General features: G+C 43.6%; 1 protein-coding gene across 3 annotated transcripts in view; it reads left to right on the forward strand.

Moving 5' to 3' along the window:
• wdfy4 (WDFY family member 4) overlaps positions 1 to 22,002 on the forward strand; it is a 318,819-nt gene that overhangs the window by 162,451 nt on the left and 134,366 nt on the right. For 2 of the 3 annotated variants that reach the window (XM_043678828.1, XM_043678827.1), the window contains exons 40-43: positions 8,174 to 8,251; positions 14,311 to 14,535; positions 17,826 to 17,928; positions 18,398 to 18,576. In XM_043678828.1, the coding sequence (XP_043534763.1) occupies positions 8,174 to 8,251; positions 14,311 to 14,535; positions 17,826 to 17,928; positions 18,398 to 18,576 (585 nt within the window). The remainder of the gene's footprint in view (positions 1 to 8,173; positions 8,252 to 14,310; positions 14,536 to 17,825; positions 17,929 to 18,397; positions 18,577 to 22,002) is intronic. The other variant, XM_043678830.1, reaches the window with a different exon arrangement.

A 22,002-nucleotide genomic window follows, 5' to 3' on the forward strand; every position in this document is an offset into this window, starting at 1 on the left:
CTATCCCTGCATTTAATCCACTTAGCATGCACATCCCTTGACACTATGGACAATTTAGCATGGCCAATTCACCTAACCACCACATCTTTGGACTGTGGGAGGAAACCAGGAGGAAACCCACGCAGACACTGGGAGAATGTGCAAACTCCAGTCGGCCGAGAGTGGAATCAAGTGCTGACTACTAGGCCACCATGCTACACACGAGGGTTTGCTTGTTGTACTCCCTGCATGGTGAGTCTCCCACCCTGGTGCTGGGGTATACCAGTGTGGTGGGAAGAGGCCTCTATGGCCTCAATTGCCAATGGGATAAGAAGGATGGATTTAATCAGGGAACACGTTGGGTCCCCTCCTACTCCCCTTGGGTCTGATTAAATGCCCCGATGCCATCACATTGTAGGATGGGAGAACAGTACATTCTGCCATTAGCACAAACAGAACTGACCTGCATGAGGTTCATGAGTGGGATTATGTTCTCTTGGAGGCTGGGGCCATATGGAGTTGAGGTCTGTGAATAAGGGATTGCAAGACCATTGGCTGAAATTGAGCTGTCTCTGCTTTGATGTACTGTGGAACATCAATATTTCTTTCAATATTTTTCAACTTTGCAAATAGATAACAGTGGAAGAGCCTTCTAGAATCATAGTGATAGAGTCATACAGCACAGAAACGGACTCTTCGGTCCAACCAGTCCAAACCTAATTCCAAACTAAACTAGTCCCACCTGCTCACTCCTGGTCCATATCCCTCCAAACCTTTCCTATTCATGTACTGATCTAAATGTCTTTTAAATGTTGTAATTGTACCCACATCTGCCACTTCCTCAGAAAGTTCATTCCACATGCGAACCAACCTCTGTGTTTAAAAAAAGTTGCCTCTCATTTTTTTAAAATTACTCTCCTCTCACCTGAAAGCCGTGCCCCCAAGTCTTGAAATGCCCCATCCAAGGGAAAAGATACCTCCCATTAACTCTATCTATACCCCTCATTAGATTAGATTAGATTACATTACATTACAGTGTGGAAACAGGCCCTTCGGCCCAACAAGTCTACACCGACCCGCCGAAGCGCAACCCACCCATACCCCTACATTTACCCCTTACCTAACACTACGGACAATTTAGCATGGCCAATTCACCTGACCTGCACATCTTTGGACTGTGGGAGGAAACCGGAGCACCCGGAGGAAACCCACGCAGACATGGGGAGAACGTGCAAACTCCACACAGTCAGTCGCCTGAGGCTGGAATTGAACCCGGGTCTCAGGCGCTGTGAGGCAGCAGTGCTAACCACTGTGCCACCGTGCCGCCCAAAAGTTTTATAAACTTTTGTATGGCCGTTTCCACTTTAACTTTCCTGAAACACAAAAACATCCATAAGTCCATAAGACATAGGAGCAGAAATTAGGCCGTTTAGCTCATTGAGTCATGGCTGATACATTTCTCAACACCATTCTCCTACTTTCTCCCTGTAACCCTTGATCCCCTTGATACTGAAGAACCTGTCTACCTCCATCTTAAATATATTCAATCACCTGGCCTCCACAGTCTTCTGTGGTGATGAATTCCAACAATTCATTACTGTGTGGACAAAGATGTTTCTCTTCATCTGTTCCCTTTCCTCCAAGGCTCTGCCCTTGGGTCCTAGTCTCTCCTACCAGTGGAGTCATCTTCCCAACATCTGCTCTGTCCAGGCCATTCAATATTCTGTATGTTTCAATTAGATGCCCCTTATCGTTCTAAACCTCATTGAGTATAAACCAAGAGTCCCCAAACATTCCTCATATGTTAAGCGGAAAAAAGTTGGGATTATACACTGTTTAGCAAGATAATATTGCTTTCTTCCGAGTGCATTACGAAGACATCAGTTTAAATTTAAAGCAGGAGATGCTCTGACATTATCAGTTTAGTGGCAGCAAACAAGTTATAATGATACTTCATCAGCAAAAATGATTGAATGGCTCAGTAACAAGGAATGACCTTGAATGACATTATCAACTTAGCCATACAGGCCTTTCCTTGGCCCAATGTTCATATTTGTTTGATGGGTTAATTCCATGAGAGTTTCAGTTAAGTAACAATAATGTTTTGTCAGAGTATTGCTGTGACTAAAAGCTTAATGATCCTGTAAACAAACAAAATATAATCACTGCCTTCATGTTGCGCAGGCATTTCCTGCTGTGCGCTGCTAATGACTATAACTGAACAGTGGGGTATCTGGAGTTGGCCATTCTCCAGCAAGCATCTGTACTAACCATGTTCTGTGTTTCCGCACAGCAGGGTGGATATAATTGTATTTGTGTCTGCTTTTATACTGATAGAAAGCCACTGTACTAAAAAAAGAATGTATGTCAAAATTAGAACATAGTCAAGATTGTCACTTTTTTTCTCACACGTAGCATTCTGATTTATACTGAGTGCAATGTTGTATTGCCAAACTTTTAGTTCTGCCTTTGTTTGGAAATACTTTTTATTTCATTTGTAATTGGAATACTCCAATTGTTAAGAATGGAATGAAAAACAGGACTGTGATACACATTCAGTGTGATTGTTTTACGCGTCCTATTTATAAGGAAATGGGTAAACGTGTATGTTGTGTAGTATGCTTTGTTGGACTGCTTTCTTGTTTAGTTGTTTTGATTTGTTATTGTTGCATGTACCTGCGTACAGTGAAAAGTTTTGTTTTGTGTGCAGTACAGACAGATCGTGTCATACAAAGTGAGGAATACAATGTTGCAGCTGCAGAGAAGCTGCACCAAGGGTGAGATTAACATTAAATTTAAAATTTGAGGGGTCCATTCAGAAGTCTACTAACAGCAGGGAAGAAGCTGTCCTTGAATCTGTTGGTCCATGTGTTTAAGCTTTGGTACCTTCTGCTCGATGGATGAGGTTGGGAGGGGTTTTTGATTATGTTGGCTGTCTTTCTGAGGCAGCAGATTTAATTGTTCTTGTTACATATGTGCCCCGTTGTTTAAAGTATCAGTTGTAGCAATGCAGAATCTGGCTTGTATTGAGACATCATACCTTTATGATTCCAGAATGTGTACAGGGACTTTTGAGTTTATGGTGTTTAACTCCATGTAAGTACTCAGATACATCATGCTGCATAATCAAGGGATTACAAACATGCAGTGGTTCACTTCCATCCCTTGTATTAGTTCTGCTGTCAATTTTGACATTCTGTGTGCGCGGGCTTCCTAATTCATCAAATATGCACAGAAGTGAAATCAGGGCAACAACTTGGAGATAGCAATATGCACTTACCTCAAATCAATGTTTCCTAATCATTCTGGATCGTGGTTTTATTCCCCAGTTGAATTCCCCAGTTACTGCCCTCTTAGCCTTCCAGGATCGCTTTATTGCTATAAATATAAGTGACTTGATTAATATTTTCCAAATTATGGAGGATATGGATTAGTGAAATCCACACGTCATTGTTTCTTAATCCTAGCACACCTTGCATACACCTAAATAATGTGTCGCACGCTAAGCATAAAGCTGTTTTATTTTATTGACTGCTAACTCCACAAGGACAAGGAGGTATGTGAGTAATGTGGATTTATTTCATGTTGGTTATATATCAAAAATATTAAACTAAGTTAAACCCTGTCAGTCCCTCAGCCCTTTACTGAATTTGGCAGAGAGAGCATTGTACTGTAGGTAAAAATGTTTGATTTCATTTACATTGAATGCAAACACCCAGGGGAGGTTGGTGGATGGGGGAAGTATTTCGGTTATTCATGTCGGGAGCAGGATGCTACACTTGGAATCGGCCAAATTGTTGAATTGTATAATGTATCTATTCTGCAATTCTATGATTCCTAGTATACTAACCTATCTGGATTTGGAGATGCTGGTGTTGGACTGGGGTGTACAAAGTTAAAAATCACACAACACCAGGTTATAGTCCAACAGGTTTAATTGGAAGCACTAGCTTTCAGAGCGACGCTCCTTCATCAGGTGGTTGTGGAGGACACAATTGTAAGGCATAGAATTTATCGCAAAAATTTAATGTGATGTAACTGAAATTATACATTTAAAAGTACCTTGATTGTCTGCTGAGTCTTTCATCAGTTCAAATACCATGATAGTTTCACTTCTTTCATGTGTAAATCACAAAACGTTTTTTAAAAAGTTGCATTCTCAGGTTAACTGTAACAATTGGTGTTAGCTAGACAGTATGGTGAAGGTGTTAGCCCCCTGTGTTCTCTGTCTATGCCATGATGCTTAGATTGATTCTAATCTAAAAAGTGAGATAACAGAGTTTTACATGAATTCATGCAGTTTTTGAGCAAAGTACAATGTAACTCTGCAAGTACAAATTCACCCCTGGAGTCAGTCTTGAAGTTTAGCCCCGTGCTGGTTCATTCATGAACACAGCATTTACAATATTATTACAAGTCCAGAGGTATTATGATGTACATATTAATATAATGACATGACATTCTTTGGGATAAGCATATGTAGATTCAGAGTGGGAAGAGGACTTCAATTAGGTTAGATGTGTGAGGTGTACTTCTAGCTGTCTCTCGGGTAGTGTAAAAGAAGGAAGATTTGCATTCTTAGACTTTGGGGCATCTCAAAATGCTTTACAATGAAATGAAGTAGTGTTGTCTCTGTTGTGACATGGGCTGGTATAACAACCTTGAATTAGGATCATAGACTCAGGACAAGGATTTGACCATGACATATGGAGATGAGAAATGTCTTTACTCTGAGGGCTGTGAGTATTTGGAATTCTCTTTGTTGCTGTAGGATGAATGCACAGTCGTTGAGTATATTCAAGACTGAAATCAATCTAATTTTGGAACCTTGAGTAGGTTCTCTGTATCCCACTCTGCAGTGGGGTCATAAGATGAGATTTTGGGAACATTACCTTCAATGGCTCTCTGGAGTAGGGAGTAGGGAGTAAATGCCATTGACTAGGAAGCCAATCTTAAAATCCTTTCTTTTGTTTAATTTGTTGGCGTGGCCAACTGAGCAGGTCTTTGAGGCCTGGTTGCTTCTGCCAAAACAGTGGAAAATTTCCTGCAGTTTAAACAATTTCCACTGTTCGGAGCTGCTTTCCATGAATCCCCAATGAGCTACCAACTCCCGCACCCCTCCCGAGGGGCTAAAAGATGTCCTGCCTTCCACCCAGCAGCTGAAGCCTCCCCCACCATGCCCCACACCCCATCCCTGGGGTCACATGGCATCTGAGGCCATTGCAATAGGGTCAGATCGTGAAAAGGTTTAGAGAGCGTGATGTGAAGAGAATCATGGGTAACGAGGGACAGAGAAAATTCATGGTCAGACATTAACCATGATCTTGTTGAAAGATAGAGCAGATTTGAGGAGACTTGTCGTCTCCTCCTGCTCCCATTCCTTTGGCAGTTGTAATGGAAAGCAGCTCAGCAAGTTCCGACTGCCAGCTATATGGTAATGGCACAACAAACTTGTCACTGGTGGAGGAATAAACATTAGTCAGGACACCATGAAGAGCTCTCTGACCCTCTCTCTGTTTTGCAATTATTGCCATGGGATCTTTTCTGTTGACTTGAGAGACCAAAAGCATTCTTGGATGAGTATCTCGGACAGAAGGTGGTACCTCTGGTACTCCTTTGGTACTGCACTGTAATAGATCAGCATTGATATAGTGTTCAGGCCTCAGGAGTGCTTGCCTGCAGACAAGGGTGACACTAACTGAACCAGTGCAAAATGAGAAAGGGCACCCAGTTTTGCATGGACCTCCAAAGAGAAGGCTCAGACCACATGATTATTTCCCGGTTTTCAGTAAGAGATTTTCATCCATTCACGTCGAGTTATGTTTCTATGACTTGGAGGTGCCAATGTTGGACTGGGGTGAACAAAGTTAAAAATCATAAAACACCAGGTTATAGCCCAACAGGTATATTTGGAAGCACTAGCTTTCGGAGCGCTGCTCCTTCAGGTTGTTGTGGAGTTTAAGATCATGCTCACGGAATTTATAGCCAAAGGAGTCCAGTGTCATGGAGATCTGATACAGTAAACAATCTTAGATTAAAACTTTCATCTTTGAAAATGGGATATGCTGGTTTCTGTTCTTTGATATGTAAATCCTCAAACTTCTTTGAAATGACATTCTCAAGTTAGCTCAGCTTTTTAAACAATAGATGTGGAGTCTGTCTGTGTCCCAATGCTGTGTCAGACTGACAAACCCTCTGTATAGTTTGAGTTTACAGACAAATGCCAACAACTGCATTTCTGATGTCCGTCCTACAACTCATCCGTTTCATCCTGGACTGCAACATTTTCACCTTTAACACCTAGTTCTTCATCCAGATACACGGAACAGCTGTGGGACCAAATTTGCACCCCAATATGCCAACATTTTCATGCACAAGTTCAGTCAAGACTTCTTTGCTGAAAATGACCTCCAACCAACATTATACACCAGGTACATTGATGACATTTTCTTCCTCTGGACCCATGGTGAGGAGTCACTGAAACAACTACACAGTAATATCAACCTGTTTCATCCCACCATTAAGCTCACCATGGGCTCCTCTTGAGTATCTGTCTCACTCTTGGACATATGCATCTTCATCAAGGACGGGCACCTCAGCACCTTGCTGTACCGCAAATCCACGGATAACCTCAAGATGCTACACTTCTCTAGCTTCCACCTGAAACATATTAAAGCAGCCAACCCCTACAGACAAGCTCTCCATGTACACAGGACCTGTTCAGATAAGGAGGAATGTGAATGGACACTGGAAAGTACTCAAGAATGACCTCATAAGAACAGGGTACGATGCTCAACTCATCGACCGTCAGTTCCGACGTGCCTCATAATAACCTCCTCAGGAGACAGACACAGGAGCTGAACAACTGCGCTCTGTTTTTCGCAACCTGCAACACATGAGGAAGATGAGGAAGAGCACCTCGCCAAGACCTTCCCCATGCCTCCACGTCTCACCTTTAAACAACAACCAAACCTTAATCAGTTCATGATTTGGGAGCAAACTGCCCAGCCTTCAGGACAACAACACTATATAACCCTGCCATATCAGCCGCTGCAAAACATGTCAGAGTATCGACACTGGTAACACCATTACACGTGGGGACACCTCCCACCGTATATGCGGTGAGTACTCATATGATTTGGACAACATAGTCTATCTCATATGCTGCAGGCAAGAATGCCCTGAGACATGGTATGTTGGTGAGACCGAGCAGATGCTGTGACATTGGATGTGGCATAACAATCACCAGGCAGGAGTGTTCCCTCCCAGTCGGGGAATAATTCAGTGGTCCAGGACGTTTGGTCTCGAACATTCGGATGATCACCCTCCAACGTGGACTTTGGGACAAGCAACAACGCAGAGTGGTTGAACAGAGGCTGATAGCAAAGTTCGGTATCCATGGGGATGGCATCAACCGGGACCTTGGGTTCATGTCACATTACAGGTGATCTCACTGCACAACACTCTCTCTCTATCTCTCTCTCTATCTCTCTCTCTCTCTCTATCTCTCTCTCTATCTCTCTCTCTATCTCTCTCTCTCTATCTCTCTCTCTATCTCTCTTTCTCTATCTATCTCTCTCTCACCTTCCCACACACAACCACTCTCTCGTATGCACACACATACACCCCCCGCACTCTCACCTACACATGCACACACTCGCGCACTCACACCCACACCCGTGTACTCAGTCTGTTGCTCCTACCTGCACACACATATAAAGTTGTGGGGTGAATTTGATTTTGCAGAATTACATTTTATTTTGCTCCAAAACTGCATGATTCCTTGTAAAACTCTGTAAAACTATACAGAGGGTTTGTCAGTCTGACATACACTGGGATACAGACAGACTTCACACCCATTGTTTAAAAAGTTGAGAATGTCATTTCAAAGAAGTTCGAGGATTTACATATCAAAGAAAGGAAACCAGGATAATCCATTCTACAAGAAGAAAGTTTTGATCTAAGATTGTTTACTGTATCAGATCTCCATGAGACTGGACTCCTTTGGCTATAAATTCCGTGAGCATGATCTTAAACTCCACAACCACCTAATGAAGGAGCAGCGTTCCGAAAGTTAGTACTTCCAAGTAAACCTGTTGGACTATAACCTGGTGCTGTGTGATTTTTAGTTATGTTTTGAATTTGTTTTTTCTGGCTGGATGACACAGCTTGTCCTGCTTCTGTCCCTGTGTAGGATTTCACCACTGTTATGGACGTGCAGAGGAAAACTGGACAAGAATTGTTTGCCAGTCTCCACAAAGAAAATTGCCAGGTAATGTTGCATGCTCTTTGGATTATACTGAATAATGTAACTGTACCCGGGTTTTGTGCTTTAGCTCCAGTCAGTTTGATTGTGTCTGTGAACCCTCAGGGGATAGCTTCGTTCTCCAACACTGCAATGTACCCTTTAACCAACACCATTACCCCCTCCCATTCCTTTCTTTCATATCTTTTTCCTGAAAACTTGCAATCCCCTGCCACCACAGGAACTGTAAAACCTGCGCCCACACCTCCTCCCTCGCCTCTATCCAAGGCCCTAAAGGAGCCCTCCACATCCATCAAAGTTTTACTTGCGCATCCACTAATATCATTTATTGCATCCGTTGCTCCCGATGCAGTCTCCTCTACATTGGGGAGACTGGGCGCCTCCTAGCAGAGCACTTTAGGGAACATCTCTGGGACACCCACAGCAATACAACTTACCTCTTGGAGTGAGTTGCGAAATCGACGTTTTGGGCAAAAGCCCTTCATCAGGAATAAAGGCAGTGAGCCTAGAGTGTGGAGAGATAAGCTAGAGGAGGGTGGGCGTGGGGAGAAATTCTCCCCACCCCCACCCTCCTCTAGCTTATCTCTCCACGCTTCAGGCTCACTGCCTTTATTCCTTATGAACGGCTTTTGCCCGAAGCGTCGATTTCGAAGCTCCTTGGATGCTGCCTGAACTGCTGTGCTCTTCCAGCACCACTAATCCAGAATCTGGTTTCCAGCATCTGCAGTCATTGTTTTTACCATATTTAACACGAGTCAAGATTAGAGTGGTGCTGGAAAAACACAGCAGGTCAGGCAACATCCGAGGAGCAGGAATATCAATGTTTTGGGCAAAAGCCCTTAACCAGGGCTTTTCCAGCATCACTCTAACCTTGACTCTAATCTCCAGCATCTGCAGTACCCACTTCTGCGTAATGTTTCCCACATGGTCTTATCCTTCTTCGAGCCTGGACTCCGTTATCACCAGAATATTATATTTCCACATGTCAATCTATACTTGTAACTCCCCAGTCTTGTTTGCTATACTCCGTGCATTGACGTACAGTAACCCTGATTTAGACATTTTTTCCTACCTTACGCTGACTTCACATATTGACTTCCTCTTCCCTATCCCAGTGGTATCTGGAACTTCAGTTATTTTGTGCACTCTGGTATTTCCCTTTAATGTTCTCTCTTGGTTCGCTGAGTTAATCTTTGCAACATCACTAGCTAAACAATCTGCAAGGAAATCAGTCTCAACTGCAAACAAAATGAAAACCGGAGAAGTGCAGATGCTGGAAATCACAGAATTGTTTCAGCCCCAGCTCAGTTTAAGTCCAACCTACCTGGCTCTTATATGTTCTCCAGAGCAAGTCCCAGTACCCCAGGAACTGAGAGCTCTCCCTCCTGTGCCATCTTTCCATTCATCTGCCTTAGAAAGAACTGTGGATGGTGTGTATCAGAAACAAGAACGAAAAATGCTGGAAAAGCTCAGCAGGTCGAGCAGCATCTGTGGCAAGAAATCAGAGCCTAAGCTCAGTGCAAGCTGGAAGAACATTACCTCATTTTTCGCGTGGGTACCTTGCAGCTTTCTGGACTCAATATCGAGTTTAGTAACTTTTAGGGCTTGAGCTCTCCCATGTCCTTACCTCAACCCCCCTCCCCCCCCCCACCCCACCCCACACATACCAGGCCTTGTTATCATATAGTCTGCTATTGTACGCAGCCCATTGTTAGCCACTAACAGTCCCCATTAAAGCTATTCACCCTCCTAGCCGGATCACTATTCACTCCTTTATCCAACTGCTCTTCTCTCTCTATGGGCTGTATCCTCATCTCTCATTTACTCCTTACCCCCTTCCCCCACCCTATCTTCTGCATAGAAACCAACATTTTCCTGGCTACCATCAGTTCTTAGAAAGGGTCACTTGACCTGAAATGTTAACTGTGATTTCTCTCCACAGATGCTGCCAGGCCTGCTGAGCTTTTCCAGTAATTTCTGTTTTCATCTGCTTTAACCTCCTGTTCTGTCCTCACGTACAGCTGGCACGAGGAGTAACGCGGAGATTTTTACACTTTAGTATATGCTTACGAATTTCCCTAAATTCTGATTGCAGGACCACATCCCCCTTCACACTGGTACCAATATAGACTGCAATTTCTGTCTGCTCACCCTCCCCCAGGACTGTGCCCTGCAGCTACTCTGTGACATCCCTGACACTGGCACCAATGCAACAAGTTAATCTTGAAGTCATACCTATAGCCACAGAAATGACTGTCCATTCCACTGACTGACTGAACCTCCAACCCTATTGTTCGCACTTCGGCCTCACCTTCTGCACAGCTGAACTGCTCATGATACTACGAACTTGGCGGTGACTAAACTTGAACTAATGCCTTCATAAACTACAAGCAGACACCGAGTTATGTGCAGGATCCTAAGGGACGCCTGTGCTATGATACTTTGAATCAGCCCTGAAACACTGAAGGTACTCTGGGCATTCCTAGGGCTCATTCTTTTATTGAAAGTCTCAAGTATTCACTGCCTCTCAAAATTGTCAAAAGCATTTCTGTTAGCCAAGATTTTCTTATTACAGTCACCTGTGACCTTTAGACATCCATGAACATTATGTTCTCCGTTTGACTGACGGGACTGATTTCTCCATTTGTCTTAATGAACACTGAAGGAAAGAAATATTTCTCATGCTTCTGACATTTATTTTTGAAGTGTTTATTTATCTGAAAAATTAACTCTCTCCAAAACTAGAAGTCTGTCTTAGATTGATGTTTTGGCATAGTCAAATAACTTAAGTGCTAGCACAGCCTGCAGAATTTCCAAATAGAACTTCTCCAGTCTTCCATACAATCTACTGAATTCCATTCCGTGCTCTTAGATTCCCTACAGTGTGGAAACAGGCCCTTCGGCCCAACAAGTCCACACTGAGCCTCTGAAGTGTAACCCACCCAGACCCGTTTCCCTCTGACTAATGCACCTAACACGACGGGCAATTCAGCATGGCCAATCCATCTGGCCTGCACATCTTTGGACTGTGGAGGAAACTGGAGCACCCAAAGGATACCCACGCAAACACTGGGAGAATGTGCAAACTCCGCACAGACAGTCGCCTGAGGCAGGAATCGAACCCAAGTGCCTGGTGCTGTGAGGCAGCAGTGCTAACCACTGAGCCAATGTGCCGCCCCAAGTGATGGTCTTCTAAGGGACTACCTTGTTGAAGTTTTATCCAGATCGCTTTTTGGTTAGAATAATGCTGTTTCATTCTTTGACTGACAAACAGCGCACCATCATCTATAACAGGTATGGGAGCGCCCCCCCGCATATCCGCGGGGGATACGTTCCAAGACCTACCGCGGACGCCTGAAACCGGGGATAGTAGCGAACCCTATCATTTAAATGGAAATTTACCTCTCCGGCAGTTCCCCCAGAATTGTTTCTGGAATGTTCCATGTAATATTTTCGAGTTGTGGTAAACTGCGGATAACTGAAAATGGGGAAACCGAATCTGTGGATTCAGGGGTTCTACTGTATTAAACACCAAAATCAAAGGCTAGTTAGACACGTTCCAGGCAAATATTTTTCAAGTCAGAGTTTTATTTCAACTTGCACAACAGAAAGTTCCAGTTACACTGATTAATGGTTCTTCATTTTTTAACCAATAGTCAGATTCTCACGTAATTATCACTGAACTAACTTATAACAACCACAGGTTCCCTACTTTGACAAGGGAATTTTGGGTCAACCTACCGCCCATGGACTGCAGTGGTTCAAGAAGGCAGCTGACCACCACCTTCTCAAGGGCAACATGGATAGGAACTAAATGCTGATGATACGTCTCACAAGTGAATTAAAATGAAATTTCAGATATCCCTGATAGATTCTGCAAAATGCTAAGTGTCAGTTTGTATTCATTCATTCACGGGATGAGAGCATCACTGGCTATGTCAGCATTTATTGCCTATCCCTAATTGCCCAGAGGGCAGTTAACAGTCAACCACATTGTTGTGGCATTGGAGCTACATGTAGGCTAGACCAGGTAAGGGTGGCAGTTTCCTTTCTACAAGGACAATAGTGAACCAGATGGGTTTTTTTCTGACAATTGACAATGGCTTCATGGTCATCATGAGACACTTAATCCCAGATTTTTAAAAATTTGATTCCAATTCCATCCTATTTCTTTTGCTCTGTATGGTAATTAGATTACTCAGTGTGGAAACAGGCCCTTTGGCCCAACAAGTCCACACCAACCCATTGAAGAGCAACCCATCCATACCCACTCCCTTACATTTACCCCTTCACCTAACACTACAGGCAATTTAGCATGGCCAATTCACCTAACCTGCAAATTTTTGGACTGTGGGAGGAAACCAGAGCACCCGGAGGAAACACACGCAGACACGGGGAGAACGTACGAACTCCACACAAACAGTTCCCTGAGGATTTGAAACCAGACCCCAGCTGGACCTTGGGATTAACAGTCGAGTGATAATACCACTAATCCATCGCCTTCCCTTATTTATGTGGAAACTTCAAGAGTTGAGAAAGGAAGAAAATTACTGTGTACTGGAGTCTCTGTATTGGAAAGCCAATTGGAACTTAAACAGCAAAACAAAGTGAGGATCTATTTAAGGTGTCGTTTATGCCTGCAGAGTTTGGTTGTTCTCTTATTGCTGCAATCAGATAGGGTTCTGTTGTTGAACATATAACAACCACAGCCTTATGTGAACATTTGGCTCAAGACCAGATTAACCAATGTAAAAAGCAAATATATGTTCTATCAAGCCAAGTTTAATTCTGGCATCTGAATTAGCTAGTAGTATCATCACCTCTGATCATAACAGTGTAAAGAGAGGCATCAACCTGCCTAATCTAAGCTCCATATTAACAACAATCCAGGAAATGGTTACTGAGCAATTCTCTATCGAACATTATACATTTTCCAGGTTTCCTGATTGCATTCACGGTGGCACAGTGGTTAGCACTGCTGCCTCACAGCACCAGAGACCCTGGTTCAATTCCCGCCTCAGGGAACTGTTTGTGTGGAGTTCGTACGTTCTCCCCGTGTTTGCGTGTGTTTCCTTCGGGTGCTCTGGTTTCCTCCCACAGTCCAAAAATTTGCAGGTTAGGTGAATTGGCCATGCTGAATTGCCTGTAGTGTTAGGTGAAGGGGTAAATGTAGGGGAGTGGGTATGGATGGGTTGCTCTTCAATGGGTCGGTGTGGACTTGTTGGGCCTGTTTCCACACTGTAAGTAATCTAATTACCATACAGAGCAAAAGAAATAGGAGCAGGAGTAGTTGGCTTCTCATAATCTTTGACTCTGCTATGTTCCAATACACTGCTTTATCAGTCCATAAGCTTCCTTAATCCTCAATAAATAGCCAGTCAAAAGCAACATTGAGGTGTCAGCTGGGATTTTGTTGGTTGAGGTCTGACCTTTGAAGGTTGTATGGTCAAATCCCACTGCAGAAACATGAGCACAGAATCTAGGCTGACTGTCCGTTGCAGTACTGTGGGAGTGCGGCACTGTTGGCGAGGTGGTCTTTCTCTTGAGCCTTTAAGGACCCACCTGCAGTTTCATGTGAAGATGAGCTTTCTCTCCACTGCCCTGGCCAATGGTTTTCCTTCAACCTCCATCCCGAAAGTAGGCTATCCAACCGATGTTACTTGTCGGGGCTTGCTGTGTGCGAATTGGCTGCTTTGCTTCCCACATGTTGACAGTGACAAGATTTCAGTTGTGCTTAGAGACCCTCTGAACTCCAAGTTCTTCTGTTTGTTCTTTGACTTTCAACATTGTGCACGCACAGCAGCTTTGAGAATTCTGAGAGAGGCCAACGGCTTTCCTGGACTTGGTAGCATTTGTTAAATGTTTATGACATAACCCCTGCTCGATTATCAGTCCGACAGTGCGAGCTAGTGACCTGAAGTCTTTGTAATCTAGCACAACAAATACAACGCATCCTTTTTTTTTCGAAGAGAAAAGGAGAAAGTGTGTGTTTATAGGAACAATTGGATGGCCAGCTGTACACAGTGTAGGCACCATCTGTTGAGGCTTTTCATTTCTGTCCCCAGATGCAGCAGTGCATTCTGAACCAAACGTCGAAAGACTGGGCGAAGATGGAACAACAGCTGCTTCGAGAGAGAGGATTATGGGGTCCTTCATCAGGGTCACAGCAGGGTGCGTGGATACTGGACATGGCTGAGGGCCCCTGTCGAATGAGGAAGAAGATGCGACGAAACACCATTTGCATCAATTATGCTTATAATGCATGTCGAGAAAAGGAGGCCAAAAGTGAAGTAAGATTATATCTTTGGATAATGTATTGAATCTCCAAGCTGAAACCCAGGCCTCATTGTCTAAGCCAGTGAAGTGGCAAGACTATTAATGAAGGCAGCAAATTAATTCCATGTGATTGCAATATTAAGTTGTGTAGCAAACATGGCGTTTTTTTTCCGATAATTTCGATATCTGTGATGCTTAAGTGGAAAATACTAAATTGCAGAATAATTTCTCGGGTGTTAGAGATAGTACAATTAAGTTGAAATGCATGTTTGTACCCCTTTGCAAATAGTCAGCCGAAATGTGACACTTTATCCAAGAGATTCCTTCCTTTCTGGTTTAATTTGTAGTGAGGTCACAAATCTACATTGGAAATTAATTCTTAGTGCCTGAAAATATCAATACGAAGATAGAAATCCCTCTGTCGTGGACGTCTCTGTTATTTGTGGGAGCTTGCTGTGTGTGAATTGGCCGACATGCCAATTTGTTTGGGGAAAAGTGGTTGTCAGTCTTTTACGTGGCTCACAGACATAGGAGTAGGAGTGGGACTTGGCTGTACCTATTTCCCTGTTATAGTCTGGATACTGAGAGTCCTGAATTCAGCAAATAATGTCCTGCACTGTATTTGTCTCTGAACTCAAATTTGGTGAGGGCCATATTTTATGAACTCCCAGCAACATCCCAAAGCCACCTTTCTGTGACTTATTTACATAACTGAGGGACTTGACGCCTGTTTTAAGCCATCAGACAGATTTTGGTCTGAGATGAGGGGAAATTGAAGACTGCAGATGCTGGAGATTCAGGGTTGATAAAGCGTGGTGCTGGAAAAAGCACAGCAGCATCTGAGGAGCAAGAGAGTCGATGTTTCAGGCACGATCCTTCTTCAAGACAACGGGAGATGAGAGGAGTAGGAGGTGACCTGTTCCTTTCAGATCTCCTCAGTGGCTGTTGCAGCCTGACGGGGACCTCCCTCACACCCTATCTCCAACTTGACAAAGCTGTACCTGTGGAGTCACGAGGAGTTGGACTGTCACAATATCTAAAGTATCGCACTGGCCCTTCCTCCTAAGAACGTTCATGGATTGGAGGGTTTGAGTTATAAGGAGAGGTTGGATAGGCTGGGACTTTTTTTCACTAGAGCGTAGGAGATTGTAGGTGACCTTTATAGAGGTTTATGAAATCAAGAGGGGTCTACATAAGGTGAATGGCAAGTGCTCTTTTCCCTGATGTGGGAGGTTTAAGGCTAAGGGGTATATTTTTAAGGTGAAAGGAGAAAGATTTTCAAAAAGCTCCAAGGAGCAATTTTATTTTAACACAGAGCGTGGCTCGTGTGTGGAATGAACTGCCAGAAAAAAATGGTGGACATGGATACAGTTATAACACTTAAAAGACATTTGGATAAATTCACGAATAGGAAATGTTTGGAGGGATGTGGAACAAGTGCAGGCAAGTGGGACCAGTTTAGTTTGGGATTATGGTCAGTTTGGACCGGTTGGACCGAATGGTCTGTTTCTGTGCTGTATGACTCTTTTGTTTAATTAGATGTAATGTATGGAGGAGGGAATCCACTGAGACTGGAATCACTGACTGATTATTCCAATTACACTGGAATTTTAAAAAACATATATTTTAAGTGATGTTAGATTTCTGTGAGGATTACTTTTTCCATAATAATTATCTGCTGGGATGTAATTTCTTTCAATTAACAGTGTACCCAAAATGAATTTCGAAATAGAATTTTCTGTATGGTCACAAAATGAAACTTGCCCCAGCCCCCATATTTAATCAAGCTAAATATAAAATGTAGACTACAACAGGCAGTCAATCTGATACCAACTATTTCACTCAAGATCAACCCACACACAGTTGCTTGCCAAACAACAATATGGCGTGCAGATTTAATAGCAATTTTCAAAAGAGACTAAAAGATTTGGAAGTGAAACATTTACTAAAGGGGATAAGGTAGACTTGGTGGGGCTAATCATGTAGCACTTTCAAAGAGCTAGCACATAACTAATGTGTCAAATGGCCTCCTTCTGTGCTACATGATTCTCTGACTGGTTACTGGGTGAAAGAATGTAAGTTTCTGCTTTTTCGAGGCTGCTGTAAGAGATCATGGCAGCACATGGAGAGAGAATGTCCCTCACATTTGGTATCAGGGCCCAAATCAGGGTTGATGAAGGATGTGTGGGCTGGGTTTGCAAAGGAGCTGGCAGCTGGAGGAAGTGGAAAGGCATTTCTGAGCTTGGACAATGCCAGGTGAGGTAAAAGTTCCCACAACCATGAGGTGATGTGGGAAGATATTACTCATTGGTCAGTTTTTAGAAGTTAAAGATTATGGCCAATGCAGAAAAGCCAAAATCTCCAGATCAAGGAGACATTAGGAAGGGTACCTAAAGAGAATCTGTAACATTTGGCTTGATATTTAAGCATGCCAAAAATAATGATAAACGAAGAACATTTTGCAGGAAATGTAAACATCACAGGCTTGTCCATTGCCTTCAATTGCTTTACTTGTACAACATGCTGTGAAGACACAAGCTGATGTTTAAAACATTGATGCATTTATTTTGTGCTTTCTGAAGTTAACTAATGCTATGCCACTTGTATTTTGCAATATTGTTTTCAGTTTGTTTTAAGTCAGGTTGTGGCATTTTCAGAGCAACATTGAAGAGAGATGGTGGTGTATTAGTAATGTCATTGGACTAGTAAGACAGATACCCAGGCGAATGCTCTGGAGACATGGATTTGAATTCTACCAGATAGTGAAAGTTGAATTGAATACATTTATGTTCTGTCATCACTGTCAATTGTCATAAAACAAAAAAAATCTGCTTGATTATTTCAAAGAAGGAAGTCTGCCATCCTGACCTGGTCTGGCCTACATGTGACTCCAGACTGACTCTTAACTGCTCTCTGGGCAGTTAGCAATGGGCAATAAATGCTGATCTAGCCAACGATGCAGGCACGCTGTAATGATCTTTTTAAAATAATTTCTTCACTCTACATTTTGTTCCCACTTTGAAAAAATGTAAATGGGCATTATCAGTTTCACATTTAAAATGCTTAGCTTTGAAGTTAACACATTTAAACAACTTCCTTCAGTCATTCTGAATGTCTGGTGTGAAAGATGGTTTGATCTTAAACCAAACGCTGTCAAATTTTTCGGACTTTGGAAAACTGTTTCAACTCTGATTCCTTTTTGAAGCATATTTCTGTTATTTTACAAAAATGGGGAGGTTTTAAGGAATATCAGATAAAATGCACATATCTGAAATTCTTGCACTGACATTTACTCTCATTTCAGTCCAGCAAGAACCGTGCACTCAGTTTTGGAAATAAGGAGTTTTACATGAAGTTATGTTCTACTGACAAACACGTGGAAAACACTGATAAGCAAACTTACCCAGGTGAAAGTTTAACATTCCTGTTCCTAACCAAATCTGAATTTGTGTGTAGTGATTGTAACAAGGTCAGCCAGGTGGACCTCACAGAATATGAGTTCCCTAATTGGGACTGTTAACCTGTTCCAATCAGGGAGCTATGGCTGACAGATAAAAACAGAAGTGTCAGAGGTTCTGTTCACTCTGAGAGCTGGCTCTGAGAAGCTGGATCAGTGTCAAGTATTATTCATGTGTAAATAACATGCAACTTGTGACGGATATCGACCTCTGTGGAGGTATTTTGTTGTGCATCCCTTTACGCAACTTTTATGGGGAGCCAATAATAATTCAACTCAGGGCATAAATTGCTGGGGTTTTCTGTTATTGTGTGTGAAGGGCCATGAGACTCTCTGACACTGAAGGAGCTTTCGGAGTGTAGGTTATTCTTGCTGTGTGAGAGTTAGCTTTGAAGCTTTCTTCACTTTGAATTGACCAGAGAATGTACACGCAGGGTTGATGTTGAACTTGGCCGGGGACAACGTTGATGAGCGAGGCGTGGACTGCAATCAGCTAACGTTCTTCCCAGCCCTGATCGAAAGCATCCAATCGGAAGAATTCTTTGAGGACTGCGTGGAGAGACATGCCATTCTGCAGGCTTTAGATGCGAAAGAGAAGGTAAGGGATCTTGGCTAAAGTGCTCTAAGAAAGTTGAGTTGCTGCAAAAATCATGATTTAAGCACATGTTGGCTTCCTTTTCGATTTGTGGAAGTATGTTGAATTTAGCTTCAGTAAAATTGTGGGTAAGGATGTAAAGGTCATGTGCTGAGGGTCACCCTCCCAATAACTCAGCATCAAAAGCAAATCTAGAGTTGAAGTCATCCCAAAATGCTTCATAGCAGTCACAGAACTGTGTAGATGTAGAATGTTAGTTAGTCCATCCACTCCATGCTAGATATTCTTTAGAAAAGCAAAATGATGCCAACCTGAAGCAATAGATTCTGGGGTTGCCAGGTGGTCCAGGCCCCAGACACACTTTCCAGGTGAAGGAGTGATTTACTTGCTCTTCACTCAATCCAGTCTACTGTATTCGCTGTTCACAGTATGGTTTAGTCTACGAAGGGAAGACAAAATGCAGACTGGGCAACTGCTTTGCAAAACACCTACGTCCTATCTGTACAAATGACCCTGAGCTTCTGGCTGCTTGCCTGCCACTTCAACACGTCACTGCGTTCCTTGGCCAGCGCCTCCGTCTCAGGGTTGCTGTCGTGCTCCAGTAAAGCTCGAAGAGTCGAAAGGTATGGCACTGGAAAAGCACAGCAGGTCAGGCAGCATCTGAGGAGCAGGAGAATCAATGTTTCAGGTATAAGCCCTATGAGGAGAAATTACTCCCCTCAAAGAGTTTTAAATTTGTGAAATTCACTACTCCAGGTTGCAGTGGATGCTCGGACACCGATTAAATTTTAAGAAGGAGATAGTCAGGTGTTTAACTAGTAACTGCTAGAGAGTAGGCAGCAAAGTGGAGTGGAGACTGTGTTGAATCATAGAATTACAGAATCCCTACAGTGTGGAAAAAGACTCTTTGGCCCGACAAGTCCACACCGACCGTCTGGAGAATAACCCACCCAGACCCATCCCCCTACCCTACATTTACCCCTGACAAATGCACCTAACATAGACATCTCTGAACTCTATGGCTAATTTCCCTAACCTACAAATCTTTGGATTGTGGAAGAAAACTGAAGCACCCAAATGGCAACCCGCGCAGACACTGGGAGAATGTGCAAACTCCACACAGAGAGTCACCCAAGGGTGGAGTTGAATCCTGTTTCTGGCCCTGTGAGGCAGCAGTGTCAACCACTGAGCCACTGTGAAATCTGCTCCTCGTTCCTGTGTTGCTAAGATGATCACTAAACCCAGTACAGAATCCAGGAGAACGTTTTAGCCACATTCCCTGGGTGAAGTGCCAACAGAAACAGGCAAATAGTTTAGGGTGCATTTAAACACGAGGAATAAAGATGAAGGGCTTATGCCGATTCTCCTGCTCCTCGGATGCTGCCTAACCTGCTGTGCTTTTCCAACACCACACTCTCGACTTTGATCTCCAGCATCTGCAGTGCTCACTTTTTCCAGTAAAGCTCAGCACAAGCTGGACAGTCAGCACTTCATTTTCCACTTGAGAGCTCTGCAGCCTTCTGGACATATCGAGTTCAATAATTTTAGGGCCCGAGCACCTTCCATCTCCTTATCACAATCCCCACACACCAGGCCTTGTTATGACATGAGATGTTACCCCAGCTACTCCATTCTCAGCCACTAACATTCCCCATTAGCAGTTATTGTCTCCCCTAGACTGACCTTTACCCTCTCCATTATCTGTCTAACTGCTCTCTCTCTCTCTCTCTCTCTCTGGGCTCCAGCTCAACCTATCGTTTACTCCTCCCCCTCCCCCCACCCCATCTTCAGCATATACAGTAAAGCAACTTTTTTCCAGTTGCAATCAGTTCTGAGGAAGGGTCACTAGACCTGAATCGTTGACTCTGCTTTCTCTTCTTGGATGCTGCCAGAACCATCGAGTTTCTCCTGCAACTTCTGTTCCTGTTGCTGGGCAAGTTTGGTTGATGAGGTTTTTTTTTACTTAAAAAAGGATGGGCTAAATCAGGAAGTTTTGCAGTTTAAGGTAACAATCCCAGTGTGAGAGGCCCACAAGCCTGAAGATATGGGAAACCAATAATTGTTGAGGGAAAGTGAATTTTAACATGGTGCTGGGGAACTGGGTTCCGATTATGGATCAACAAGGCTGAAGAGAGTGGAACGGAGTTTTCCAGAAAAGTGAGGGCGGGGGGAGAGCGGTGGCGGGACGGGACGGGACGGGACGGGACGGGAGTTGATGATGAACTTGAAGATTATGTAAAGGTTTGTCGGAGGACAGAGAGAAAAGACTTCCACTTGTGAGCACGTTGATTTTCCTGCTTCCCAGATGCTGCCTGCCCTGCTGTGCTTTTCCAGCACCATTCTAATCTTGACTTGCACTTGTGAGGAGTCAACAACCAGAGAGAATAAAAATTAAGTTGCAACTGTACAGGGCACTGGTGAGACTGCATCTGGAGTATTCCTGATGAAGGGCTTATGCCAGAAACGTCGATTCTCCTGCACCTCGAATGCTGCCTGACCTGCTGTGTTTTTCTGTACTCTCGACTCTGGAGTGTTGAGTACAGTTTTGGTTCCCCTTAGTGAGGAATGGACGCAGTTCAGAGAAGGTTCACTCGATTAATTCCAGAGTTGAAAAGCTTCTCTTATGAGGACAGATGTTCACTCGAGTTTAGAGAAGATGAGAAGAGATCTAATTTAGGTATGCAAGATGCTAAAGGGGATTGACAAAACAGATGCAGAGAGGATATTTCCCCTTTGGGGCAATATAGAATAGGAACAATATAGTATTAGGCTAAGGGGTGGCAGATTTAATGCAGATGAGGAGAAATTATTTCTCTCAAAGGGTCCTAAATTTGTGGAATTCACTACTTCAGATTGTAGCGGATGCTCAGCCACTGATTAAATTTAAGGAGCAGATAGACAGGTGTTTAACTTGTAATAGATTGAAGGATTATGGAGTGCAGGCAGGAAAGTGGGAGTTGAGGCTGTGTTGAAATCAGCCATGATTGTATTAAATGGCAGAACAGGCTTGAAGGACTGGACTGTTTCCTTCTGCACCTAGTCCCTGTATTTGTAAGATGATCACTAAATCCAGTCGAGAATCCAGGAGAACATTTTAGCCACATCTAGATTTAGATTACATTACAGTGTGGAAACAGGCCCCTCGGCCCAACAAGTCCACACCGACCCGCCGAAGCGCAACCCACCCATGCCCCTACATTTACCCCTTACCTAACACTACGGGCAATTTAGCATGGCCAATCCACCTGACCTGCACATCTTTGGACTATGGGAGGAAACCGGAGCACCCGGAGGAAACCCACGCAGACATAGGGTGAAAGTGCAAACTCCACACAGTCAGTCGCCTGAGGCGGGAATTGAACCCGGGTCTCAGGCGCTGTGAGGCAGCAGTGCTAGCCACTGTACCACCGTGCCGCCCACATTCTCTGA

The sequence above is a fragment of the Chiloscyllium plagiosum genome, chromosome 38 (assembly GCF_004010195.1).
Source record: "Chiloscyllium plagiosum isolate BGI_BamShark_2017 chromosome 38, ASM401019v2, whole genome shotgun sequence".
In the NCBI taxonomy this organism is placed as follows: Eukaryota; Metazoa; Chordata; class Chondrichthyes; order Orectolobiformes; family Hemiscylliidae; genus Chiloscyllium; species Chiloscyllium plagiosum.